This window comes from Macrobrachium nipponense, chromosome 20 (genome assembly GCF_015104395.2).
Source record: "Macrobrachium nipponense isolate FS-2020 chromosome 20, ASM1510439v2, whole genome shotgun sequence".
NCBI classification, from domain to species: Eukaryota; Metazoa; Arthropoda; class Malacostraca; order Decapoda; family Palaemonidae; genus Macrobrachium; species Macrobrachium nipponense.
In genome coordinates, this window is record NC_061089.1 from 53,946,230 (window position 1) to 53,973,729 (window position 27,500).

General features: G+C 36.8%; 1 protein-coding gene across 1 annotated transcript; it reads right to left on the reverse strand.

Moving 5' to 3' along the window:
• Nucleotides 1-11,087: 11,087 nt before the first annotated feature.
• On the reverse strand, nucleotides 11,088-27,444 carry LOC135225857 (uncharacterized). Its single transcript, XM_064265406.1, has 10 exons — nucleotides 27,293-27,444; nucleotides 24,518-24,586; nucleotides 23,763-23,896; nucleotides 23,035-23,235; nucleotides 22,552-22,903; nucleotides 21,688-22,079; nucleotides 18,946-21,129; nucleotides 18,560-18,835; nucleotides 17,708-17,832; nucleotides 11,088-17,599 (listed from the first exon to the last, which is right to left on the reverse strand). The coding sequence occupies exons 1-10, from the start codon at nucleotides 27,342-27,344 to the stop codon at nucleotides 12,907-12,909; spliced, it is 8,478 nt and encodes a 2,825-aa protein (XP_064121476.1). The 5' UTR covers nucleotides 27,345-27,444; the 3' UTR covers nucleotides 11,088-12,906.
• Between the last annotated feature and the right edge of the window lie 56 nt (nucleotides 27,445-27,500).

Genomic DNA, 27,500 nt, shown 5'->3' on the forward strand with positions numbered 1-27,500 from the left:
TGTGAAGGGGTGAGTGTTACAATGTGTTTTTTTGAGTCCTGGGGTTTTTTATTGAATCATTTTGTGTTATGGGATTGGTTTAGGATACCACATTTTTTCCCCATAGGAGTAGAAAGTGATGTGTTTCTTTATTGGCGCATGTTTTAATACATATGTGTATATGAATGGTTTTCATACATGCGAAACTGTTGCTTGAATTGCATTTTTTGCTTGGAGATAGAGCGCCCTCTTAATCTTACGTGGTCAGTGTAATTTCTGCTGAACCGACCCAAAGGGGTATTGCAAGGGGAAGACTAGTGGTGGTCTGCCTCAGGGGGCATTGCTTGACTGGGAGGGTGAAACTTTTTTTTTTTTTTTTTTTTTTTTTTTTTAGTGGGGGGTGAATTCCTTCTTTTTTTTCTTTGTGTCGGGGTATTGGGGGAAGAATCTGGCCTTGGATAATGAATTTCTAATGCCAAAGGACATCAGCTGATAACAATTGGTTGATGATGTGAGATGCCCGTAGGGTTTTTCTTTTAGAAGGAGATTTTCTTTCTCTTGAGTGAAGAGAAAATGGGATGTGGTGTAAGTTTTCCTTATGCTTTGGAAGGCACAATTATAATGGGGACACAGTGATTATTTTTTTTTAATGGACATTTGACTGGTGTTGGGGAGATTACTTTTAAATGATGCTGAGTGATGGTAATTGCTGAGTGGTGCTGAATGGTGGTGCCCGGTGGTGCTGACTGATGATGATTGCTGACCGATGTTGTCAGGTGGTGTCGCCATTGGTGGTGGATGGGCGCCTCATGTTGTATTTGGTGTTTACTGGGGAAATGTGTTGATTTTGGGATGTGGCAATATTGATAAATACGTTAGCGATTGTTAGGACATTTGATGTTTTATTTCTTTGCCTCGTTGAAATTCACAATTCTCAAGCATTCCAATAACATCCTTTAAATTGGCCATGTTTCGTAAACCCTAATTTTTTTAGAGAGATAATGCTGATTAAGGGTAATTGCCACACTAGTTCTCAAATTTTATATCTGAAGATACTTTGATTGGGATGAAAACTATCTTTCCTCCCGTACCAATGATCTACGAATACCAGCTGCTTCAATTCCTTTACTTCTGTTTATGAGGTGGCAGGGCATATCCTGAAAGGGTGTCCTTGAGAGAGGTCATTCACAAAGAAGGATAAGATCAGGCTACTTCATGTAAGATTCGATAGAGCAAAAGCTATCAGGTACTAGTCCCATACCTATCGTGTAATAATCTGTTTTTGTGGTGTTTTCACCTTCAGTTTAGATCCGCAGTATGTCTTGCTGCTTCAAGGTTCATATAGTCATAGTTTTAATTAGTACTTTCCAGAAATGATATTACCCAGTAATGGCTCTATCAAGACGAACTGGTTGTTGCTTCGACAGGTAAAATGATCATTATAATTAAAATCAATTAGAATATAAAAAAAAATCCCTGAGATCATTACTTTTATAAATAGAAATTTTTAAAACGATGAGTATTTCCATTTGAAAATTGTATCCGAATTTCCTTGACTAGAAATTCGGAGAACATTCGGTTGATAACAACTAAATTGGAAAACCTTAAAGGTAAAGCTTTGAATAGTAAACTATATTTCCTTTTTGAAGTAATAGACACACTTCTTGGAGTCGTTGATAAATTTATTTCGTGTTTTTGAAAATTAGTGGAGTAACGTTTGTTTCTGAAGTATTTTCAACGAAGATTATGAATCTGACAAAACGTTGTATAGTCGCAAGCAGATTCATAGTGAGGAATACAAAAAACTATCGACTGAAATATGATGGAAGGAAAATAGAAACAATTCTATATCAAATTTAGGTCGGTTTTGTAAGCACTTGTGGCTGGTATCCATTTAGAGTGCAACAATATTTAAACATAGAAAATGATAATCCTTTAAAATTCTCTGTTGCTTACATTATCCCTAGAATTTAAAATGAAGCTGTTGATTAGCAAATTTATCTTTTATAATCATAATCTAATATTAAGACTGCGAACCAACGAGATTCGTGGGACATAAGTTTTCAGATGACCATTTGCCGCCCAATTTTTTTTTCTTTGCTGGACTTGTGATGATGATAGATTAAGTCAGCCTTATGCTGGTAGGGACTCTTGCTCTTCAGCACCTCATAACAAAGACTTGTGAGCGATGAAGAGGATTGTATAATGAGAAGAGATGGCTCTTTTTATCATTTAAGTTAGTAAACTCACTTCCCCAAGACCAGTGCTGAAGTACTGATGATAAAATTCTAATAGAAGTATTCTCAACATTTGAAAAAGGGCTGGACTAACCGTACACTTATATCAATATCAAATGATGTACCCACTCTATGGTCATGGGCACGTGATTTGATATTTATGGTAGACTTCCACCCTGTTAAAATGATTTTGGTTTATAAATCTTACACATATGTCAGCGATCCCTAACGTAGCATTTTTATTTGACAGTTTATCTCCTTTTTTAGTTTTCTGATAAAGAAAACTATGGAGATGGTTTGCCTGTCCGTCCGCACTTTTTCTGGCCGCCATCAGATCTTAAAACTACTAAGGCTAGAGGGTTGCAAATTGGTATGTTGTTCCTCCACCTTCCAATCATCAAACGTATCAAATTACAGCCCTGTAACCTCGGTAGTTTTGATTGTATTTAAGGTTAAAGTTAGCCAGAACTATGCGTCTGATTCTCTAACTTCGCAGGTCGCAAGCATTGACGGTGTCGATGACGAATGTGTCCGAACTGAGTGAAACTGTCATTCATGCACGAAATGATGGAAGAACCACCAACCGCTATTGAAAGAAGAGAAATGTTTTCGAAGAGAGGATTTTCTTATGGGCGCCAGAGATCGTTTTCGCCTTTTGCTGTTTTGTACAGGCTCCTTCGTCAGAAGCGTCGGCGTTTTTCATGTTCAATATAAATATAGCTGTAATTACAATTGTAAACCCGTTTGTTTCCGTCGCGTCAGTATCTTGATTAGCACCTGATCACGTTCCTCTTCGATCAGATTCTCTTTCCCTCCTCCCCCATCAAAAAAAAAAAAAAAAACTTATAACCTTTGTGACTCGTTTATAAGAATCAAGAACCCTTCAATAGTATTTCAGAAGTTCCAGTATTTTCGTGAGAGGAGCCCTTTCCATAAGGTTCATTGTAGGCATTAATCAAGGTTCTTTGTAACTTCCCTTGGGCTGCTCCAACCCCTTTCGTTCATTTTACTGTACCTCCGTTCATATTCTTTCTTCCATCTTCCTTTCCACCCTCTCCTAACAATTTATTCATGGTGCAACTGCGAGGTTTTCCTCCTGTTACACCTGTAAAACCTTTTAACTGTCAATTTCCGTTGCAGGGTTGAATGACCTCATAGGTCCCAGCTCTGTTTTAAAAGATATGAAATATTTTCACTACACCCGTCTTCTTCTTAAAAGAAATCAGTGCGCCCGAAGATTGATGATTGATTGTCGTGTAATAAACCTTACAGGACCGAGGAGTGATGATTGATTGTTGTGTAATAACCTTGCATAACCGAAGAGAGGTGATTGATTGCGCAATAACCCTGGGTCGACAACAGAACAGGTCATCGGCACCGGAAGTGAATGTTTGCTGAAACTATGGAGATATGATATTGCTAATAACAGCCGATTATCAGGTTACGTGAAATGATCTCATTTCGGTATCAAAGCCAGATATAGAATTGCGCTAAATCAGTCACTTGGCTCCTCGTTTAGGTCAATACGTCTGTGGTGTTAGATTAAGTCTCTCTCTCTCTCTCTCTCTCTCTCTCTCTTTATATGTTACATTACAATATTCTTTTCGTCTATCTATAGTTAATGGACCCCTCCACCCTCTCTCTTTCTCTTTGTTCTGCTATCGAATGTCCCATCGCTGCATCTTTTCCCTGATATTCTCTCTCTCTCTCTCTCTCTCTCTCTCTCCTCTCTCTCTCTCTCTTTAATCCATCAAATATTTCAGTTTCATTAGAGAAGGAATATAAGTATTAGACAATATATTCCTTAGATGTATAATGGGTCATTTTTTAGAATTAGCCTTCATAAATCAAGTGTTAGTACATTTATAAAAAAAACCTGGATAAGTATAAATAAATAAAAAAACTCAAGGAAAAGTAAAGGCTATTAGAGACCGATGCGACGATAAACGCAGTAGTTCATTGCTTATCTTGAAAATATAAGTATAGGAGAGAGAGAGGGAGTACACATATGTCGAGCAATGTCTATGAGATATGAGGGAAATATTCAGGTTCTCTAAGACCTTCCAAGGTAGAAAGATATTCAGTACTTTTTTCCAGTGCTATGTTATGTAGAAGCAGCTATAAGAGTAGATTTTATTTTTGGGGGCTGGGGTAAACAGAGAATAAAAAAAAAAAAAAATAATAATAATAATGGAATGTGGCTTGGGACTTAAAACACTGCTTTTGATATGACGAATCCGTTTGTTGGGGAGGAATTAACAACTTTATATAGCCTATAGCCATGATTTTCCAGTTTTTTCTTAAATTATAACATATAAATCTTGATAAAAACAAAGTCTCAAACATCCTGTTGCATATAGTCAGGATATTTTCAAAATGACGTGATTCATTGTGCACAAAAAGAACACACCCAGTTATCGATGTGGGTATTTAACTATTGTTATCCCCATCAAACTGATTTTTTAAAAACAACGTACTGCACTGGAAAACAATCTTTGATGTTATTAATGGAAAGTTCGAGAAAAAAACAGCTGCTTGAATTTATATATAAAAAGAACTCATGAGTTCTGGCATCGCTTACCCTAAGTTCGATTGGGTAGTGATGGGAGGGGTTAGTGCCGTCAGTGAACCTCATGTGGCGCACTGTAGGGTCTTTGCAATGTCATATTAACACATAGCTGCACCCAATTTTTAGCTTTTTACTTTACGGCCATATCTGCTTGTTTTTTTCCATCTTGCTGTCCAACCTCTAGCTGTTACCACGTAGCTCATCTGTGGCGGTTATCTCCAAGTTCCATCATATTTAGATCCTTGAACTTTATTGCCTTTATTTTTGGGACCATTTTATCTTAATGTCCAACCACTCAAACATTCCCTTTGCAGTCTGAAGCACTGAATGGCCGAAGGTGCCTTTGCTTGGCTTGAGTGCCTAAATTTCATGGGGATAAAATAAATAACCATGGGTCCTGTACCATAGCCTCTCCTGTAGTGTCCTTCACAGATTTGCGTGTGAGTTCGCTTATTAATCTATTTGCAATTGTTTCATGAATGTATTCGTTATTTATTTTTATTTATAATGTGCAGCTCTATTTTCATCATGTATAATATATTACTTCCAGTTTTAGTTCATTCTTCTTACTGTTTAACGTTAAGGTCCTATGTTGTTTTACGCCATTGTGTTGTAATTATTGCTATTATTGTTATTCAGAAGATGAACCCTATTTATATGGAAGAAGTCCACATGGACCATTAACTTGAAATTCAAGCTTCCATAGAATATGGTGTTTATTAAGAAAAAACAAGAGGAGGTAAAGGGAAATACGGAAAGAAAACTCGCTCATTAAAAAAAAAAAATTAATAAACAATATATAGATAAAAATGTATTAAATTGGTAGACGAATAGGGTAATAATTCATTACCTCTTCGCTTGAACTTTCAAAGTTTCAATTGTACTACATTTCGAATCAAATTTATTTTTTTTAAACATAAAGTTGTTTGGTGATTTACATACCAAGTCTAGGTTGACTCCACATGGAAGTATAGTCAGTAACCTTGGCCTAGAAGATGGGAAACTGCTCTCTGCCATCTGAGAATAGGAGTTTGACAGCTGGACAACCCCAGTCTCCCTGTAAGCGACTGTTTGGTTGCTTCAACCATACTGTACATACTGCCAGAGCGTTTCAGTCTCATGGACCTGAGGTTTGTAGGCTATCCGAGTACCAGGATGAGGATGGTAGTTGCTTTGTTTCAAGGGTTCTTGTGAAAATAATTTCTGAGTGAATCTATTGATATCCTTGGTTGCTGAAGAACTTGGGTTTTCTAATGAGATATATTGTATATGAAGTTTTCATGAAAGCATATATATATACATATATATATATATATATATATATATATATATATATATATATATATATATATATATAAATTACCACCTGTTTAGTGAGAACTCTATACCTTTTTTATCCAGTCAGAAATTTTTTCGGCCAAATTAATATCCTGGGAACGTGTACTTCGCATATCTTGAAATAATATCGTATATTCATTAAACTTTTACATATTATTTTTCCCTATTTTGCTTGTCATCCACAGACTAAAGTAATCAAATTACCCTGACGAAATAAATAGGCATTTCATTTAACGATTGTGTTGTGGCCTAACTTTTCGAGCGGAAGCACTGACCATTTTGATCCATCCAGGGGGTCGTTTAGTTGCAGCGAAAGCCACATCACAGTGGTGGCGCTGGTGTTGTATCGGGCTGTCAGCGGCGGTCTGTCATCGAGCAAAGTTCAAGTGAACTGTTACACTCAAGATCTAGATAAACAGGTCTAACACTCGTGAACGGTGGCAAAATATGACGTCACTGACGCCCGTCTTGCCTCGGTGTGGTGGGTGTCATGTCTGCCTTTGGTAAGTGAACCGAGTCAGTCGGTTTATTTGAAATTAAACTTGGAAGTAAAAAGGTTCTTGGTTTCCAATGCTCAATTTACGGTTGTAATAACTGAGAGAGTACCACCGAAAGGCCAGGTATAAGTTTGTTGAGATTTACTAAAGACATTGAATTTTAAAGTTTCTTTTAAAAATCCGTGCACAGATCGGAGTGTATTTGTATTAGCTGATGTGCCCACATGATTAAACTAATACGAATTTATTTTATGGAACATGGATTTCACACGGAAAATGAAGATTTTATTTCACCAGCTTCTGCACAAGAAATGGTGGATAAAATGGCAAATGAATACAATTTAACACAAAAATTGATTCAAAATCACTGTGCCAGGAACTCAAAGGCAACGTGTAATGTATGTGGCCCAGTTAATGTCCAAAAACATGTGCACTGCTATCAAGTTTCCAGGAGAAAAAGGTCCGATTTAATCCCAAAACTGGTTGGTGACAGCTGATTTCGTAGATGTAGCAAATGACTGATTTGATTTGATGAATTCCAGTGAAAGGGACGGAGATGTAAACACGAGAAATGCCAATGGTGTGGATATAATCTACCAGACAGAAATTTCGGGCAGGATACTACACGCCATGAGAAAAAGCGCCTCAGTGGCGTGATCGGTATGGTCTTGGCCTGCCAACTCTGTGGACGCGAGTTCGATTCTCGGGCATTCCATTGAGGTGTGAGGGATGTGTACGTCTAGTGTTAAAAATTCACTCTCGACGAGGTTCGGAGGTCACGTAAAGCCGTTGGTCCCGTTGGTGATTAACCACTAGTTCTATGCAACGTAAAAACACCATACATACAAACAAACAGCATGAGAAATATGAGATTGAAAGGTTATGCAGGTCGTTATTCAAGCTTTCAGAACGGTATTATTTTTTTTTAGCAAATCTCTGATTGGACTATTTGATATGTTAAGCTCTTTATATTGTCTAGCTTATATGATCCGGAGGATCAATCAAGACTGCTTGGAACACTTTTTTTTTTTTTTTTCATGGTCCTCATTAGTACCGCAATACTTTGAGTTTCAAGTATCGACGAAGATTCATTTTATTCTTTTTGCACAAGTGTCGAAAGCTCCTAATTTTTTAACCATTTTGCATTTTGGAAAATGCATCATCATATACATCATTGTGGCTTTAACTCATGATCCTTTTGATTAGGGAAGGAATCAAAACTTAAGTTATAAGACTAAGCATAATTATTCAAAATTGACGATTCTCTCTGCATATCTAGTGAAAGGCTAATTAGAGATAGAGGGCCTTCGAATGATGATGAAAATGAACGAGAACTTTGTATAACCGGCATTTTGATCGAAAGTATTGACGCTAACACTGAAAGTAACGATGCAGAGGTCAGTTTGGAATTTTCTGGTATAGACAAGTTATCTGAACGACTGTCTGTATCGTTCGCAAAAACACCGTGTATGGGCTTGTCTGAATGCAAAAGTGGGCGGAGCTTCGTGTGTGAACGATCTCAGCGGGAATCTGTCACAACCAGGTTGCTGGCTAGGGACTTAAGTCTGTCATACACAGATCATTCAATGTATGGGTTTGTCTGCCGATATAACGCTATCGCGCGCGTCTCTTCTAGAGATGATGTCATGTCTTCTCGAGACAAAATCTTTGTTCAGACTGAAATCGGTGCGAAGATCGTTCATACTGTCTGAATAGTGTGTGTGGGGGTCGATAACGACAATCGTTCAGACAATCGTTCAGTGTATGGGGGCCTTGAATACTATATAGGAGGATACAGTGACAAAAATTTATCTGTAAATATCTTGAAATAGGGAGGAAAGCCTACAACAATGACACTGGGAAAAAATAGACCTTATGAATAGGGGAAATTTGCATGTTCCATAAAAAAATTCATGGAACAATTAAAATTAAATGAGGCAAGTCTTTTAAGGCAGTTCATGGTGTCACGCTGAAAGGATTGTGTCAAAAAGCTGACATCTGAGTTGCAGATAACGCTAAGATCAGCATTTTCTTCAATATGCGGTACCTGAACAGGACTATGAGAATTAACAAATATAATGATTCTAAGTTGAAAAACATACGAAAAAAAAATTATGGGAACGAAAGAAAGAGAAAGAATGCCACATATAGTTAGGTATATTACAGTATAACTATAGACATTTTGGCTTATTCACTGACATTTCCTATTAAATATTCGTTAAAGTAAATCTTGTATATTGGAAACTGATAATAAAATGTATTACAGCCACTAAAGCTATTTTTTAGCTTAAAAAACCTTGTATTCTATTACACTTTTGTGAAACCTCCATGCGCCTCATAAGAAAGATCAAGGGAATAGTGTCTCTACGGGCGTCGGTGACGTCACAGCCTCTTAGGAGTGTTAGACCTGTTTATTTAGAGCTTGGTTACACTCACGTGATTATCGGAGGTCATGAGTCCCCGGTGTCTTTCCGTAGGTGTAGCTGCAATCTATCTTCCCCTTCCTTAGATATATACTTGCCATAATAATTAGAAAGCATTTGAATCTGATGGATAAATAAAATGTTCCTCTATGTAAAAGAGAAGATTGTGATCTAATGGTAGGCAAGGTCATTTGTGAAAAATAAACATTACTCTGGTAATATATATATATATATATATATATATATATATATATATATATATATATATATATATTTGTACATTATATATATACATATATATATGTATATATATATATATATATATATATATATATATAGATGTAGATATATATTTGTATATATATGTATTATTTACTTTTTTTGTTAAAGCCAGTAATGTACCATTGTGTACATCGTATTAATAATCTTATTTCGTCCAAATCTTTGATTCTTCTTGTATCTAAACTGTGAAATGGTTACCAAGAAGCCCATATCCATTTGGATTAAACTTAAGTATCTATTTTGTTTACATCAAAATATACAGACGAGTGCAACTCTGTGGCATCTATTCACGGTGCTACGATCATCATTCCATTAAGTTTCATGTAATTCGCTTTTGACACCTCATTTTCAAGTTGTCATGATCGTATATCAATTAAAATTCAATACTTTAAACGATTCTCTGAAGGCATTTAACACAGTTGCCATCTCTTTATGTTTTACCGAATGAACTGTAATGCCACTGGCGTTATTCGTGTTGTTGGGTAATTACACATGCCACATTTAGTTAGCTTCCGCCTCATTTGCATAACGACCAAATCTCAAAACTTGGTCGGTAACAAAACTTTTGTTCCTTGACATTCGAGACTTCGATTTCGTTATTTTCCTTAGTTTCCGTATTCATTGTTTTTCAGCGTTGATTTATTTGCTGAAATTCTCGAGGGCAATTAATTCAGATCTGTGTGCATCTATTATGTTATCATTTTAATTTAAGAGCAACCTATCTGATATTATAGCTCGTAATGTTATGTTATATAATATACATGTATATATATATATATATATATATATATATATATATATATATATATATATATATATATATATATGTATATTATATATTTTATATATATATATATAAATATATACCTAGGATCACATAGAACTATCTTATATATATATGTATATATATATATATATTTAATATCCATATTAAATATATATTTATATAATATATATATATCTATATATATAATATATATATATATATATATATATACTATATATATATATATATATATATATATATATATATATATATATATATATATGTGTGTGTGTGTGTGTGTGTGTGTGTGTGTGCTTGCGTTTGTACGTATACATAGTATAACTTTATTGAAGACTTTTCTTCTTATATATATATATATATATATATATATATATATATATATATATATATAGTATATATATATATGTATATAGATATATGTATATATATATATATATATATATATATACACATATATCTTCAAATGTGTATTTATGTGTCTTAATATCGTCGGGGCGTGTTCCATAGGAATGCATGTACATTGAGTATAGTCACGAAGAAAAGTTAAGCAACGTAATATAAGTGATGAAGATACAGCCTCTTTAATTTTTACAGCGTATTGTACGGCAGTTGTTTATTGATGGTTATTGAGATGCATAACAGTGTATAGTTTGCATCAGCATCATAATTTAAATTTAGGTTTTACCTCCATCTGCATTTCATCCGTTTTATCTGCATATGTTTAATGACAAACTTCATACGCTGCGGTAAAGAGGGCTCAGTAAATATACTATGCACAGATACTTTTCAACGGAATTGTATGAATAAAACTAAAATGATATTGCATTTCATTGCTTAATAATGATTGTAGTATATAAAAAAACTAAAACAAGATGTCTATTCCTAACGTTTTTCAGTTAGTTATTCAATCCTTTTATCTATTACAGATTATTTTTTATACTAAGTGATAGCAGAAAGTTGAGTAAAAGAAAACAGTAGGTTTTATGATTTATTGCTGAGAGTTTTTGTCCAGATTTTTTTATAGTTACAATGCATATAACATATAAGAAAACAAGTGAAAATCTTCGTGCAGCATTTCGTCAAACAAAAATCTCAGAGCCTAAGACAAGAGTGAAAAGAATGAAGAGTCTGTCCTGATGTGGAAGTTTCCTGCATATTTGTCTTCCAAGGTGTATTTAACTCCAATTTCATAAGGAGGAGTCATTCTGAGGGAAAGATCGCCTCCATAATATAAACCATTCACTATTGCTTCGGCGGACACTTTGGGTGCAATGGCCACAAAGGGTATCTTCACTTCAGCATTGATCTTCTTGATGAGGTCAGTTGAGGTTTTCGAAGTTAAGGAATGCCACATAGTCCTTTTCTGTTTTCTTGAGGAGAAGCTGAGCTGTACACTTGATGGGTTTGTCAACAAAGAAAATAATGGTTTTGTTTTCATTTTCCACGAATTCGGCTCCGAATTTCATCTTGCGGAATCCCTTGAATGGTGTTGTTACGATGAGCTCAGTCCTCATATTCTGCTCATTCTGAACCTTGATATGCATCACACCTGAGATGGTATTCTCGCTGTTCTGAAGAGACATTTTGATTTTCATATCTTCTAATGTTTCCCCAATCATTTTTCCTTCACACTTGGCCATTCCGGTAGGGATGAAGGGCGACGTAACTTGAACTAGGAAAGCTCTGCCATTCTTATTGTAGACCAGTTCAAAGGTGTTGGTCTGATCTTTAATAGCTGCTGTTATGTTCATTTCAACTTCTGCTGCAAATTTCAGAGACACTGACAATGTGGCCTTACCTATATCCATGAAAGGTGTTTCAATCTCGAGTAAAATATCTGCACTAGAGTCTTTTATTGAGACAGATCCTTCAATAACATGTTGTACGCTTCCTATGGCTAGCTCTGATCTAAATTTCAAGTCAGTCTTATCTCCTTTGAGAACTATGCTCATTGCATATATGTCTGGTAGGAATGGAGTCACCAGCTTTGCAGTAATTGCATAGTCTGCAGGCAAGACTTGCCAAGAAAACTCTAACAAATGGTTTCCTTGAGGTGTATCAAGAGAAACACTGGCAGATGAAGCTGTGATTTTGAGTGCTGCAGCAACTTTTGGGAGGAGTGGAGAATCAATAAGCAAAGTAGCCTCAACCCCTTTTGTAAAATCAATATCTACTGACAAGGAATGTTTTGATCCGGTAAGTATTGTAATGATACAGGACAGCTGTTTGCTTGAAGTTGTGGGAATTGTAATAACAAAAGAAATCTCTTTCTTTCCTTCTATCAGTGTTGATTCAATGGCAATATTACCTGAAATAGTATTGGGAGCCACATTCAGTTTCCCGTAAATTTGGTGACTTTGATTATCCAGGACAACAGCAAGTAACATTTCCAAGTCATTAAGGGAAGCATATTTGGCCTCAAGGGTAATTTTGCGTTGAATTCCCATAAATGTGGTGTCTACATTGAAGAGAAGTGCAGAATTTCTAAGGACAAAATCGCCTTTCAAATCCAACTCATAACTACCAGATGGCAAGTCAACTTTCAAGTGTGTTTGTATGGCTGTCCAAGTCTTGAGAGTGAGATTTCCATTTAATACAACTTTAGACAGAAGGTGAATTGGAGTATTTACCTCTATTTGTCCAGTGTATCCACCTTCAAGGGATGTTCCAACTAAGTCCAATTTCACGGAGAATAATTCATCAGCCACTAGGAGCTTGATTTCTCCTTGAATTTTCTCCCTGAACAGCAGATTTACGTCTCCATGAATTTTAGGTATTAAAGTTGATGGAAGGACTATATCTCTAGAGTTCCTTCAAGCTTTTCCCAAGGAGCAAGTTTAAAGTAACCTCCCATATCTTCCATACCAGGTATTGGTGTATGAATGTTAAGGGCACCCTCCACAATTCCAATTAGTTTCCCAGCAATATCAAAAGCTTTAAGGTCCTCTTCCTTTCCCAGTGAAATTTCAAATAATTTTTCTTCAGGTTCCAATTTTGCATTGGCAAGCAGTTGAACAATAGTCCATCCTGGCACAGGAGATGTTAAATTGCAACTGATAGTTCCTTCAGTTTCGCCAATTTCTGCCCCAATCTTCAAAGTGTATGAGGATTCGTCATATGTTAGCTCAGCCAAGATGAGTTCATTCTTTTTGGTTGTATCATACTTTAGGGTTAAAAGAACATTGTTAAAACCTGTGAGAGGTGTAACTGCCTGAATAGAGATTTCAGAAATTTCTGGTGTTAATATTAGAGTTCCAGTAGCGCTGTAGGTCTTTTCATTATAAATCACATTTAGCTTAGCCACCTTTTGAGCTGCAGATATGTCATAAACAAATCCAACAGAAATGATTTTCAGAACATCAAATGGTGTAGTCAGTTCCAAAAGAATGTTATCAACAGCATATGATACTTGAGCTGTAAATTTGTATGAGCCCAGTTCACTGACAATATCAGCGACTTTCTTTTCAAAATCTATGTGGCCATCAAGAGCAATTGCCTTAAATTCCTCAAATGGAGTTTGGAATCTTATGGTAAGTGTGTTTGAGGAATATTTTCCCTGTGCAGAGAAGGTCCATTCTTCAGAGTTCTTTACTACTTTTAAGCTAGCATCCATTGTCATGTTAACTTCATCAATATTCAAAGTATATGATGTTCCTAAGACCTCAAAGCCTTCAATTGGAGTTTCAAGTTTTATGGATCCAGCTTTAGGTGTTACTACAACCTCAAGTGTAACTTGCTTTTTTAAGTCCTCCTTTTGGATAAGAACCTGGGCAACTTTCTTGTCTGATATCAAATCATACTTGCAGTCAAGAGTTAATGTTTTCCATCCTGCTACGGGTGTCTTCATTTCAACTAGGAGGCTTGACTGTAAGGGCACGAAACTTCCATTAATTTCCATTTCATATTTTTCATTATTTTTCTGTGCAACCAAGAGAGCTTTAATTCCGTTATCCAGAAGTTCATAATTCATGCTGACAGCAAGGGTTCTCAAGGCTTCAGTTGGGGTTGTTAATGCTAATTCGATGCTTTTTTCTGTTACCACCACTTTCACACTGTAATCGAACTGTTCTCCAGCTATCATATGTGAAGTTGATACAAAGTACTGATTGAGTTGAACATTGTAGTCAACGACAAGTTTGGCCATTTCTAAGGAAACAAGAGGGGCTTTTACCTGAATTTGAAGCCTATTTCCTGATACTTGGGTCTCCATGAAGATACGTTTAGAGTCATTTTCAATCTTGAAATCTATTTCAGCTGTTTTGACGCGATCTGTGAAGTCATACTTAGCTTGAGCTTCAATCAGACTAATTCCAGAGATTGGAGTCGTAGCCAGAACTTTTAAATATGCATTTTTATAAACTAGCTGGCCTTCAATATCTACAGTGAAAGTTGCATCATTGACTTTGAGGACTGCATGGATAGTTTTCTGTGGCTCAGTTAAACTGGAATCAATTAATAACTCAACGAATGCAATGACATCAATTGGTGTTTCAAGTGTAATATGAACTTTGGGGTTTCTTAGGTTGTAAAGAATCTCGGCTTTGAGAGAGTACTTATCAGAACCCTTGTTGATTTCAATAGTTCCAGTCAATTGGTCTTCAATCATTTCATACTCTCCAATAATCGCAATGGCTTCCCATCCAGTGATAGGTGTCAGTAGTTGACAGCTAAAACCCTTGTCACTAACACTCAAAGATCCTTCAAATTTGGTAAGAGTTCCTTCTTTATCCAGTGAAAACTTGAGTTCATAGGGAGATTTTGTGAAATCAAGAGTTCCTTCAACAGTAACAGTAGTCATTCCAGGGATTGGTGTAATGATCTTAGACTTGATGTATCCTGCAATGGCACTTTCTGTGGATACTTCTAGCTCCCATTGATACTCGAGGTCATTTTGATATACTTGTACACGAGCAGATTTTTTGTTTGTCGTCAGATCCCAGGTTGCTTCTCCTCCAATCCTTTTCACGACTTCAAATGGAGAGATAAACATCAGTTTCATGACAGGAGCTAAAATTTTTGAAGCATCAATTTCACCAGTTAATTTCAAGTCTCCAGCTGGGATGGAAGATTTAATATTAATGGACTTAACAGGTCCTCGCAAAGAGTAAATACATTCAGCAGAAATGGCTTCATAATTTTCAAAAGGTGTAGTTACTGTTAGTTGTGCTTTTCCTTTTTTGGATTTGATATGCAAAGAACCTTTTACTGTTATTTCTAGATCATTCTTTGCAACAGAAATATCAATTGCTGTTTCACTTAGGAAAATGGATATCTTCAGGTGTTCCCACCCAGTAAAAGGAGTTAGCAAGTCAAGTGTTATAGCCTGCTCTTCAACTTTTCCAATAAGCTGTATAATTTTAGACCCATATGCTACCTTAATAGTTGCTTCTTTCTCTGTCTGAATATCATAATCAATGTGAAGCATGGTATCTTCTAATGTACTTATGATAGCTTTGACATCAGCGCTTGCTTTACCAAGCTCATAAGTCCAATTTCCAGCCAACTCAATGTGATTGATAACTTTCACAGGAAGGTCCAATACCAGAGAATAATCTCCCTTATTGAGGTCTCCAGAAAACAAGCCTTTCACTTCCAGTTTCTTCACATATGTAGTAAGAAGGTTGATTGTCTTTGTTGGTGAAACTACATCATAAGACACATCAGCAGTAATTGGGGACTTGAGATAAGTTGAATTAATTTTTAGGCTCATATCTGCTTTTCCCGTCAGTACCTCAGCAGTAATGTCCAAAGCTATTTGTCTGGAGCCCCAAGAGAGAGCAAGTGATACTGATTTCTTTGAAGAAAGATCCACAGTAATTTGATATTCCATAGTTTCAGTGAATGGTGTTGTTAATGTGGATTTAGAGTAAAGGATCTCACCAATTTTTACGACATTTTGTAGATCAATCTTTTTTCCAGGAGTATATTCCACAGTAACCACAGACTTATACTCAATGCCATCGTTTACATGGTGAATTTCACCCTTCATGATATCTGTCCAAGGTGTTGCTAGAGAAATGAGACCATCTATGATTTTGGAATCTTCACTGCTCTTATTGTCAAGTTGGAGTGTTAAGTGAATAGTCTTTTCATCCCAAACACATTCCATCTCATGTGCAAACAAAGAAGCACTGTGTAACTGAGTATTCTTGACCTTGTACTGTCCGTTGATATCAAGAATATTTTCCCAGTTCAAACTGTCAGTAACAGTTATGATGTGGTTGATTGTTACTGATTGTTCATCCTTTACTAAAGTAATTTTACTGGTCCTTTTTGTAGCTTCTTTAATGCTATCCAGAGTGACTTTTATGTTGTTTAGTTCACTTAGAGTGGAAATTATCTTCAGTTGTAAGTTTCCAATCATTTCAGACAAGTCAAGAACACCATTCACCTTGACACTTAGGCTCTCACCATTGAGATTGATGTCTAATGATGAGAATAATTTATTTTCAGAGATTTTATGGGTCAGTGAAACTGATGCCTTTGTTGCAGGGGTGGTGATTTCAGCCAAAAATAGAATATCTTTTGGCAACATGTGGCCTTCCGAATGTACCTTCATTGTACCATAATCTGACCAGAACCTCGTCATCTCCAGCTTAGATTCAAAGGAGTTAGCATCATTGCCATGAGCAACTGTTACAGTGATGGGATATGTGAATGGTGTAATCAGTCGAAGATTTCCAGTGAATTTAGTCGTTGGACTTGTAACAAGATCTCCATTTACATTCAGCATGACCTTCTTTTCTCCCATTACTCCTTCAAAGACCAACTGGAGTTGAGTCCAATCAAACTTGTAGTTAACAGTTGCCATGATATCTGGGATGGAAGGAAGTGCAATCTGAAGAGAGAGAATGACGCTTTGCACATCTTCAAGGTCTATGTGACCCTTAAGGGCAACTGTGGCAACTGTTTCACCATATTTGCCCTCAATTATGGTAGTTAGATCCTTTCCGTTCAGTACATGGTTCAGAGTAATCAAAAGATTTTTAGTAAATGGAGATTCAAGCGAAAGAGATGACTCAAGCCCATCACTTTTGGGAATGACCTCAAAGATAGAGTTTACTAACATTTTATCCCAGGAAGCTGTTATGCTAGATTTGATAGATAAGTTTTCCATCTGATGGTCAAGTTTGAAGCTAATCTGCTCAAACCCTTCGAAGATGCTACTGAACAGGACTTCAGTATACAGGGCATTCTTCAACAAGCCAGGTGTTAGTTTTCCAGCAACGTTTAGAGCCATTTGCTGAGTGTTCTTCCATGTACACACTAAGCGGCCAGTAATTTCATAGTCTTTTAAAGTCACAGAAGCTGTGAAATCTTGTTTCTCAAATCCAGTGAATGGTGTTTCGACTGAAATGGAGAGGGATTTTGTCTCACCTAATGTGTAGCCGATAACTGCATTTACCTTCTTGTCTTCCCAGCTGCCTTCCAACTCAAGTCCGCGGACTAACAGTTTGCCAGAAACGCTCCCTTCCTTGTCAGCAATCCTTGGAGGAGAAAATCATAGAGTAAATCAAAAGTTCTTCATGGATTTCATGTTACTATTCTTTCAGTTTCATGAAATCAGAAACATGTTAATTATTAAGTAAACTTACTTCACGTGGGCTTTGACTTCATCTTCTGAGATCTGTCCGTCAAACACAAACACAGCTGTTGGGTCCACTTCCTTGTTCCATTCACCACTGATGTGTACTTTTGCTACTCCGTTGCCTGAAGAAACCTGAATGAAAGAAATTTCCTTGTCATGAAATAGTGAAGCCCAACCAAAGAAATGAGGGTCCCATTAATTATGAACCTTAACGGCAACATAAAATGTTATTCATAGATGTGTGATGGGGATAGCATATGAAATATTTAGTTTTGCAGTCTTTGGCAATCTTTATATTTCCTATATATTTTGCAGATAATATCTTGCATATATTTCAGAAAAATACATTGAACATTCTATGAAGCTTGTTCTATGGAATGGCATGTTAATGAAATGCTATGGTGTATTTCGTTTAAAGTATTTTAACAAAGAAAGAATTTTTATTTGTTCTTATATGACTGAAGTGAACTCTTGCTCGTGGGCATAGCCTGTATTGATTGTCCAATTCAAATTGACTCTACATTAAAAAGTCCCAAATGGAAACAATGTCATGTGGGTTTCATGTTTTTTATAATTAAAATCAGTTAACATTCTCAGCTAGTAAAGTGGAAGTCCTGGTAACTGATGAGAAATGCAAATGTCTAGAGAAACAACAACAACAACAATAATAATATTAATAGTAATAATATAAAAATAAAAGTACTAATAATGTTACTGATGTCTAATATAATGTTTCAGATGAAATTAACATCTAAGAGAAGATATACCTTAATTAGTTGATTTTCAAGTCATCATTTTGAATAGTGAGAAAGGTGAAGAGTAGGAGAGAAAACTGTAATTAATGATAGTATTTACTTACATAGGCTGCTAGAACAATGTGTCGAATAATGTTAGCATCAATGAGGAGGGAGGCTTTTGTTACTTCAATTTTCAAGTCATAATTTTGACCATTGACTGTTGTCTTCAGATCAAGAAGACCTTTCTCAGAGTCGCCAGTGATTCCAAGACCAGCCTTGACATTAATATTTGGTGATACCATAGTTGCATCGGCAATAATGGTAAATGTCCCTTCCGCTGAATTGTCTTGGATCATTCCTTCTATGATGTAGGGTTCCTCATTAAGAACAGCCTTTACCTGCAAAAATTATGATCAGGAATGAATATATTAAATATATCAACTCTGTTTATAAACATTATTTGGTCTCCGTTTTGCAGATAAAGAATATACAGCTTAGTATGTCTTACCTCAGCCTTGTATTGCTGATTTTCTATTTCAGATACAGTCACATCTAATGAAGACTTCAGGTTAGCAAACTGTGTAGGATCTACGGCACCATGGAGTGAATACACACTGACAGAGTCAGTAAGTTTCTTGCTGGCATCAAGTTCCATATGAACTGTTTGCTTGCTTCCCCACTTGTAAGCAACGTCAATCTTAGTAGAAATAATTGAGTCATAGTAATCTGATTTACCCTTCAACATTCCTTTGATGTTCAGGATTTCTCCAACTGGAAGTGTTAAAACCAAGAAAGGTTCATATGTAGTAGCATCATCAACAGTTGTAAGAAGACCAGTTTCCAGTGCATACTGATCGCCATTGTCCATTGTCATGATACCCTTAATGTTCTTATTAAGGTATGTCCAAATATATTCCAAACTTCCCTTGACAGATTTCACTGGTGTGATGATATCAAATACAATTGCAGATTCACTCTTGGTAACAGACAATTTCACTTTGTTATCCTTTTGTGACCCAGGAGTATCAATGATCAGTTCTACTTTTTCCTTATCTTGCATGAACTGGAAGATATAACCTGTTTGGGTGTCAGTCTTTTCCAAATACATTTTGGCCTCAAATGGTCCTATTGGGAACATTTCTGTTGCTGATGTGTGTTGAAGTTTACCACAAAGTGTCATACCAAGGAATCCAGATGTGCATCCTTCATATACAGCCTTTTCTCCAGCTTCTTTTTTAACTTCTTCATTATCTATGATGTACATATATTCACCTTTAACATCAATGAATTCTATTTTCTCTTTTGGTGTATTTATGGCAATGTCAACAACTTTGCTATCAGCAATATGAACCTTTCCATCAACAAATGTGGAAGTATGAAGGGTAGATGATAGTTTTACTCCAGTTTTTGCCACCTGAGCATCAATAATCATGTGACCATCAACTTTCAAAGCTGCTGATGGATGCAGACGGCCCTCAACCTTGAAATTTGTCATACTTTCAGCCATTAGATTTCCTTTCATTTCAAGTTTAATTGTGCCTGTCACCTTGGAATCAAGTATCAGTGGCAATCCAGAAATTGTTGGAATGTGCAAATGAGAGTCAAGAACCTGGAAAGACTTGGTGTAGTCAACATTGCCTTTACGAATAAGGTCCATCAGAAGGTCTAGTGGACTTTTGCTACCTGGTGACATGAACAGATTTTCAAGTCCATGGAAGTGGTGGTAATGTAATTCATGTCCAAAAACTCTAAGATAGTAAGATCCTTCAGGTTCGTCAGTGATCTTGTCTAAGAAGCCCTCCAGTGTGGTTGTTTCTGCATCAGATGTGGCCCTCATATTCTTCAGAATTTGCTCAATATGTTCCTCAGGGAAATATCCTTTAGAACCAAAGAATTTTTCAATATATGCTTCAAATCCTTCAATCCTACCCCCTACTTCTAGGAAATTTATAGATTCCCCAAAAAGATCCAGTGTAAGGTTAAGCATGCCTGAACGAGGAAGATATGACTTGCTGTTAAAGACGACATTGCTTTCTACAGAGGCTCCAACATTTAGAGAATTTGTGAAGAAAGATGATTCATAATTGCGGGAATATTTCAGTGCTTCTGTGCTGAATTTCTTTTGGAGAAGTTCTTCACCAATCATTTCATGCATCCACTGCTTTTCTGGGACTGCTGATTCTTGCATATTTGTCATGTGAGTCCAAATGAAGGATCCTACTTGGTTTACACCTTCTGAGGTCAGTCTCTCCTTTACAATACTGATGAGGGATGGTGTGGGGCAAGACATGAGTGAAAGATAAGCTGCAATGCGAAGTTCTGGGTCATAAGATTCATCTTGGAATAGGTTTAGAATGTCTGATCGATCATATTCACAAGGAGTGTGTCTCCATGCATCCAAAGCAGCAACACGAACTTCCATGGCATTTTCCTCTCGATAGCATGCTTCCAAGGTGGTTTTGGCATTAATCCAGCGTCCAGCATTTCCAAGAGCTTTTAGAGCAACCAAGACCTTAGTTTTTTCCTCTTCATTGACAGCTCGACAACCAGCTCCAATCTGATTTTCGATTAGCCGTATTACATTCTTAATCTCAGGTTCACTTTCGCACTCCTTATGGATTTTGCAGTAGTTGTTTATGAGTGCAGAGGTTCCTAACAAAGCCTTTTGAGTTGGCTTTCCTTCCAGGAGAGGCTGAAAAAATAGTATTTCATTATAACTTAGTAAACATAATAAATGCATTTTGCTTATGCATTTTCAAAGATAGGATGGAACAGTAATATCTATGAGCCTATAATTATATATATGTATGTATATATATATATATATATATATATATATATATATATATATATATATATATATATATATATATATATATATATATGTATATATATATATATATATATATACATATATAATATATATATATATATGTATATGTATATAAGTGTGTTTGTACATCAGTGTGCAGAACCCATGTCGAATATTTTCCCTTTAACTAAACTGAAAGGTGGGGGCGAGGGGTGGGATATATAATCATTAGAATTCCAAAACTCGCATTTTCTTGAAAAATTATTGAGAATGGTGCTAATTCATATTGTTTTATATTCCATGCGTTTTTCTTGGGAGTCATCATATTAAATTCATTTTTCAGATAACATTAAGATGACATAATGTGGCTAATTGTCAAGTACGGTTCTTTAAGCTGTTTGTGAAACAAACCGTTACAAAAGTAAAACATGTACTCACAGCAATGGCACTCAGCATCTCCTTAGCGGGGTTCTTGTAAAATGCAAGGGAAGTGAACCATATATCTGCTTCAATATCATTCATTTCCTTCTCAAGGATCATCTTGCTGACAAGTACTGTGGCTTCTGGGGTCCCGACCAAGGGCAGGGCATCAACCAGGAACTTTCGAGGACGACCTTCAGGTGTAGTGTAGAGCTGGCTCATTTGAGAATGGTCGAGCTTCTTGAGGGCATCTACAAGCTCAGAGAAAAGAGCTGGGGTTTCCGCATGGATTTCCTCTTCGGAAAGAGCAACCAAGTCACTCAAGATCTTGTTCACCTTTTGAAGCTGGAGCATAGGGACGTCAGATACGGTGTCGTCATATACGAGAATCTTTCGGTAGAATTCAAACTCTGTTGGTAAAAAGTTCAAGATGTTGTTCGATAAAAACTTCATGAATATTACGACCATCAAGCATTTTCTTAATAAATGTTACAGGATGAGATATCAAGAACTAGACAACATTTAACAGGAAAGTTGATGAATCAGTTGTTGACCATTTGTGCCTCATGGAAAAGAGGGTGGAAACGTAATTTTCCTCTTTTTATTTCCTTTTAAGGAAATAAAAAGAGTAATTTTATACCTAGATTTCAAGGAGATCTTGAAGAGATCTCTATCTTTGAAATAATCTCTGTTAATCTCTGATAATCACATATATTCAAAGAGCTTATATGAGTGCAGATATGAAATACGAAAGCCTCAGTTTTGGAGGGTTAGTTCTCTAGATAAGCTAAATAAATTACCCTGTCATTTCGGCAACCTTGATTTCTTATACTGTATACTGATTATGATATTATTAATGAAAATAGTGGAACTTGAAATTACCTGGCAATGATACAATGGCGTCTTCAGAAAGGAAAACCATGGCAGTCATGACCTTGGTGGTGGCTAATCCTTTCTCAGAAGTAAATGGACGAGACTGGTAGATTTCCTCACACTCAACACTCTTTAGGATTCCACTTTGTATTTGCTGAATGCACTTGTTTGTTGTCTTAAGAAGTGGGAAGTTCTGGATGGGGGAATCGGTGCTGTAACTTGAGCTAATAATGGAAGGGAATTCTGGTCTGAGGCTGCAAGATGCAAGATCTGTGATCTTCTCGACACGGACCATATCTCCCTCGGTTACAGTCTTGTAGTGAGTTTGGCAAACACCAGAGACGTCCTTTTCTTGCACGTTCTGAAACAGAAACTTTTTAATAGGCCTATGTAGTGGTGTATCTTGTCACTTGCCAAATGCACAGGGTAGGTAATAATCAAAACAAAAGACATTAACAATGTGAGGATTATAAACTCAAATAATATTCATACCTCAGCTTCAATATGAGTCATTGTGTTCTGGAAGGTTGACAGAAGACCTCTCTTTATGTTAAGGACCCATGTTGGCTCTGTGACGTCACTGCAGATGTTTTCAATCTTGCCATCTTGGAAGGAGAATTTCAAAGCATTTTTGGACAAAGCTTCAGCAAGTTCACTCACGTGACTTGACCCTTCCATGTTCACATTGGTCACCTGGCAAAAAATTTTTACTTGAGATGATAAGTTTTGGTGCATTTTAAAAGGAACTTAAGGTTTATGTATCAATAGCTGGTCGTGTTTGTACATAGTTGTATGTTTTCTATGAAGAGTCTGAAACCATGTGGAATTTATGTATTGCAGAATGCAATTAATAAGAAACAAACTTTCTCATTAACCTCAAAGTAGAAAGTTTTTAAAATATATTTCTAGTGACTCACATCACGGTGATTCAAAGTTTTGCAAGTTTGAACTGTTCAGGTCAAGTTAGGGGTAACATTCCTTTCGAAATAAACAGGCCAAACGAAATTAAGAAACAGGAGCAATAACATGAGGGGGATCTAACACCTCTTGCACCTCTTTAAGGATGGACAGTCATGCACCAAGAGAAACAGAGCTATTATAAGAAGGCCCGTTCTCAGCAGTAGAGGAACAAAAGAGTCACATTTTTTTCTTTATACTGGACATCAAGTCTTCTAGTAATGCATTTAATCCGGGTTAATCACTATGACACTTCAACTCACCCTGAGGATGAAATCGCAGGGACCAGCGACATCGATGTGGGCTTGAGCCGTGATTCGGAGCTTGGCATCATCGTCAGCAACACCAACAAGAGCAGTCGACGTGTCGATGGAGTAATCATACACGTAACTCTTTCCTAGTAGAGTATTTAAATGATTAGGATTAGTTTTATAAATGGGGTCATTTTGTAAAGAGATTTTTTTTTACGCGAATGCCATAAATCTACTGATAGATGAAAATCTACGACCAGTGGTTCACACAGATGGTTACTTTAAAAAGGGCTGCCTTATGGAGGTGAAAATTAGTGTATTTCAGTTCATACCGTGTATGAACGCTTGCGTATGAAAGCACATACCCACTCTATGTATATTACAATGAGGCAGTTTGCTGCGCTGCCCTCCTGTAGCACATGGGTTTTCATGTGGATTATCATTTTAGCTGAATGAAACCTAGCTTAGGTAGCGGAGAGAAAGGGGGAAAGGTGACAGGAGGAGGAAAGACTGGGTGTCAAACCCACTTACTCTTTTGGAAGTCTCTAATTGTCTTAGTAAAGGGACCGATCAAATTCCTTTTTCTTGCCCAATCCAAAGAATCAGGGAAAGATAGAGAAATGGACACGGGTGTTTCTTACCCTTGAAGGAACGGAGGGATAGCTTTTGCCTCTTCGAGGGTGAAAGTTTGTAAGTCAGGAGATAGAAAAAATAGAAGACAATTTAGAGGTCATTGCTGTTTGAATACAATTAGGTAAGATGCTCACCTGTCTGGTATGCGAACGACTGGGAACTTGTGCACTGAAGTGCACAAGAGCCTGTAGAAGTTGCCGGAGCTGAAAAGACAGAAGATACAATAGTATGAGTAATTTCATAAAGGATACTGAGGTCAACGTTCTTATGACAATAAGGAACCTATCATTTCTTAGCCTGAAGTGCCCCATATTAACTGAAAATGCCAAGCAGAATAGGATGACAACAGTTTTGATTCAAAGAATAGTGATGTATATTTTCGGTAGTTTGCCTATAGTGCAGACGATAATAATACAGTTTTCTATTTTTTTCCTTGAATCTAAAGATCACTTAGAAATACTCAGTGAATATCATTGCAATTCCAATATTTAAATTAGTTTTCGAGGCCTTACTTTCTTTATGACATTGCCGGATTTGTAAACCCACCTATTAGTAATGGTGTAAACGTACTTTTGTAATAATAATAATAATAATAATAATAATAATAATAATAATAATAATAATGTTCATGGACGACATCAAGCTGTATGGTAAGAGCATCAAGGAAATAGATACCCTAATCCAGACTGTAAGGATTGTATCTGTGGACATCAGGATGGAGTTTGGAATAGAAAAATGCGCCTTAGTCAACATACAAAAAGGCAAAGTAACGAGAACTGAAGGGATAAAGCTACCAGATGGGAGCAACATCAAACACATAGATGAGACAGGATACAAATACCTGGGAATAATGGAAGGAGGAGATATAAAACACCAAGAGATGAAGGACACGATCAGGAAAGAATATATGCAGAGACTCAAGGCGATACTCAAGTCAAAACTCAACGCCGGAAATATGATAAAAGCCATAAACACATGGGCAGTGCCAGTAATCAGATACAGCGCAGGAATAGTGGAATGGACGAAGGCAGAACTCCGCAGCATAGATCAGAAAACCAGGAAAAAAATGACAATACACAAAGCACTACACCCAAGAGCAAATACGGACAGACTATACATAACACGAAAGGAAGGAGGGAGAGGACTACTAAGTATAGAGGACTGCGTCAACATCGAAAACAGAGCACTGGGGCAATATCTGAAAACCAGTGAAGACGAGTGGCTAAAGAGTGCATGGGAAGAAGGACTAATAAAAGTAGACGAAGACCCAGAAATATACAGAGGCAGGAGAAAGACAGAAAGAACAGAGGACTGGCACAACAAACCAATGCACGGACAATACATGAGACAGACTAAAGAACTAGCCAGCGATGACAATTGGCAATGGCTACAGAGGGGAGAGCTAAAGAAGGAAACTGAAGGAATGATAACAGCGGCACAAGATCAGGCCCTAAGAACCAGATATGTTCAAAGTATGATAGACGGAAATAACATCTCTCCCATATGTAGGAAGTGCAATACGAAAAATGAAACCATAAACCACATAGCAAGTGAATGCCCGGCACTTGCACAGAACCAGTACAAAAAGAGGCATGATTCAGTGGCAAAAGCCCTCCACTGGAGCCTGTGCAAGAAACATCAGCTACCTTGCAGTAATAAGTGGTACGAGCACCAACCTGAAGGAGTGATAGAAAACGATCAGGCAAAGATCCTCTGGGACTATGGTATCAGAACGGATAGGGTGATACGTGCAAACAGACCAGACGTGACGTTGATTGACAAAGTCAAGAAGAAAGTATCACTCATTGATGTCGCAATACCATGGGACACCAGAGTTGAAGAGAAAGAGAGGGAAAAAATGGATAAGTATCAAGATCTGAAAATAGAAATAAGAAGGATATGGGATATGCCAGTGGAAATCGTACCCATAATCATAGGAGCACTAGGCACGATCCCAAAATCCCTGAAAAGGAATCTGGAAAAATTAGAGGCTGAAGTAGCTCCGGGCCTCATGCAGAAGAGTGTGATCCTAGAAACGGCACACATAGTAAGAAAAGTGATGGACTCCTAAGGAGGCAGGATGCAACCCGGAACCCCAATCTATAAATACCACCCAGTCGAATTGGAGGACTGTGATAGAGCAAAAAAAAAAAAAAAAAAAAAAAAAAAATAATAATAATAATAATAATAACAGGCACTGAGTTTTCAGTTTGAGAAACACAATTCAAACATTTTCTGGAACGATTTAGTTTTATAACACAAACAAATTATTTTTTGTTGACAGGCATATGTGATTTGTTTGCTTCTGAGGATTTTCGCCCACTGCAGATCCCTTTGACCTACTAGATCATGTTAAGTTTTGTTGTGCCAAGACCTATTGGATTTTAACCAATAAATAACTCTCTAATCCGGCAGTTAATGGAGAACCTAACTTGCCAGTTAATGGAAGATCTAACATAGCGTTAACCGTATTGATTTAGCTTCTAACTACCAAATATTCTCGTAGTTACTTAGAAAGTAGCATCGAAGTACAGATTTTACCCACTAGATATCGTTTTAGCTGCTAAAACCTATTGGAATTTACACTTAACACAATATCTAAGTAAATATTCTCGTAGTTAATTAGTAAGTAGCATCGGAGTACAGGTTTTACCCACTAGATATCGTTATAGTTGCCAAAGCCTATTGGAGTTTACACTTAACACAAGATCAAACCTACTAATCACTATTAGATATAACCGTATCGGTTCATCTTTCACAAATCAAATATTCCCGCAGTTACTCGGTAATTAGCACCGTAGCATTACTTTTAGGCACCAAATATCGTTGCAAATAGTCAGAAATTCAATATAAACTTTACCGCGAACACAGTGTTCGAACTAATTGGGAAATCAAGGCGAAAATCTTACCTGCCAAGGCCGCTGAGGCCAGAGCAACGAAGGTGAGCAAAGCGAACTTCATCTTGGGACCGACTCACACTGCTAGAGAACAGGTCTAGTCGGAGCTCCAAAGGCTGACTTCCGAAGCTCTGCCCTTACCTTATATACCCCTCGAAATCGACGCCGGCGGCCAAAGGTCACTCTCATGACCTTCAGCATGCACACTGGATTCTCTGCT

Excerpts from the sequence above, each read along its gene's own strand:
- LOC135225857 (XM_064265406.1), bottom strand. The coding sequence starts at position 27,344 with ATGAAGTTCGCTTTGCTCACCTTCGTTGCTCTGGCCTCAGCGGCCTTG. Across the intron at positions 24,587-27,292 it reads GGCCTCAGCGGCCTTGGCAG|CTCCGGCAACTTCTACAGGC; the intron begins GTAAGATTTTCG and ends CTGTCTTTTCAG. Across the intron at positions 23,897-24,517 it reads GTCGTTCGCATACCAGACAG|GAAAGAGTTACGTGTATGAT; the intron begins GTGAGCATCTTA and ends ATACTCTACTAG.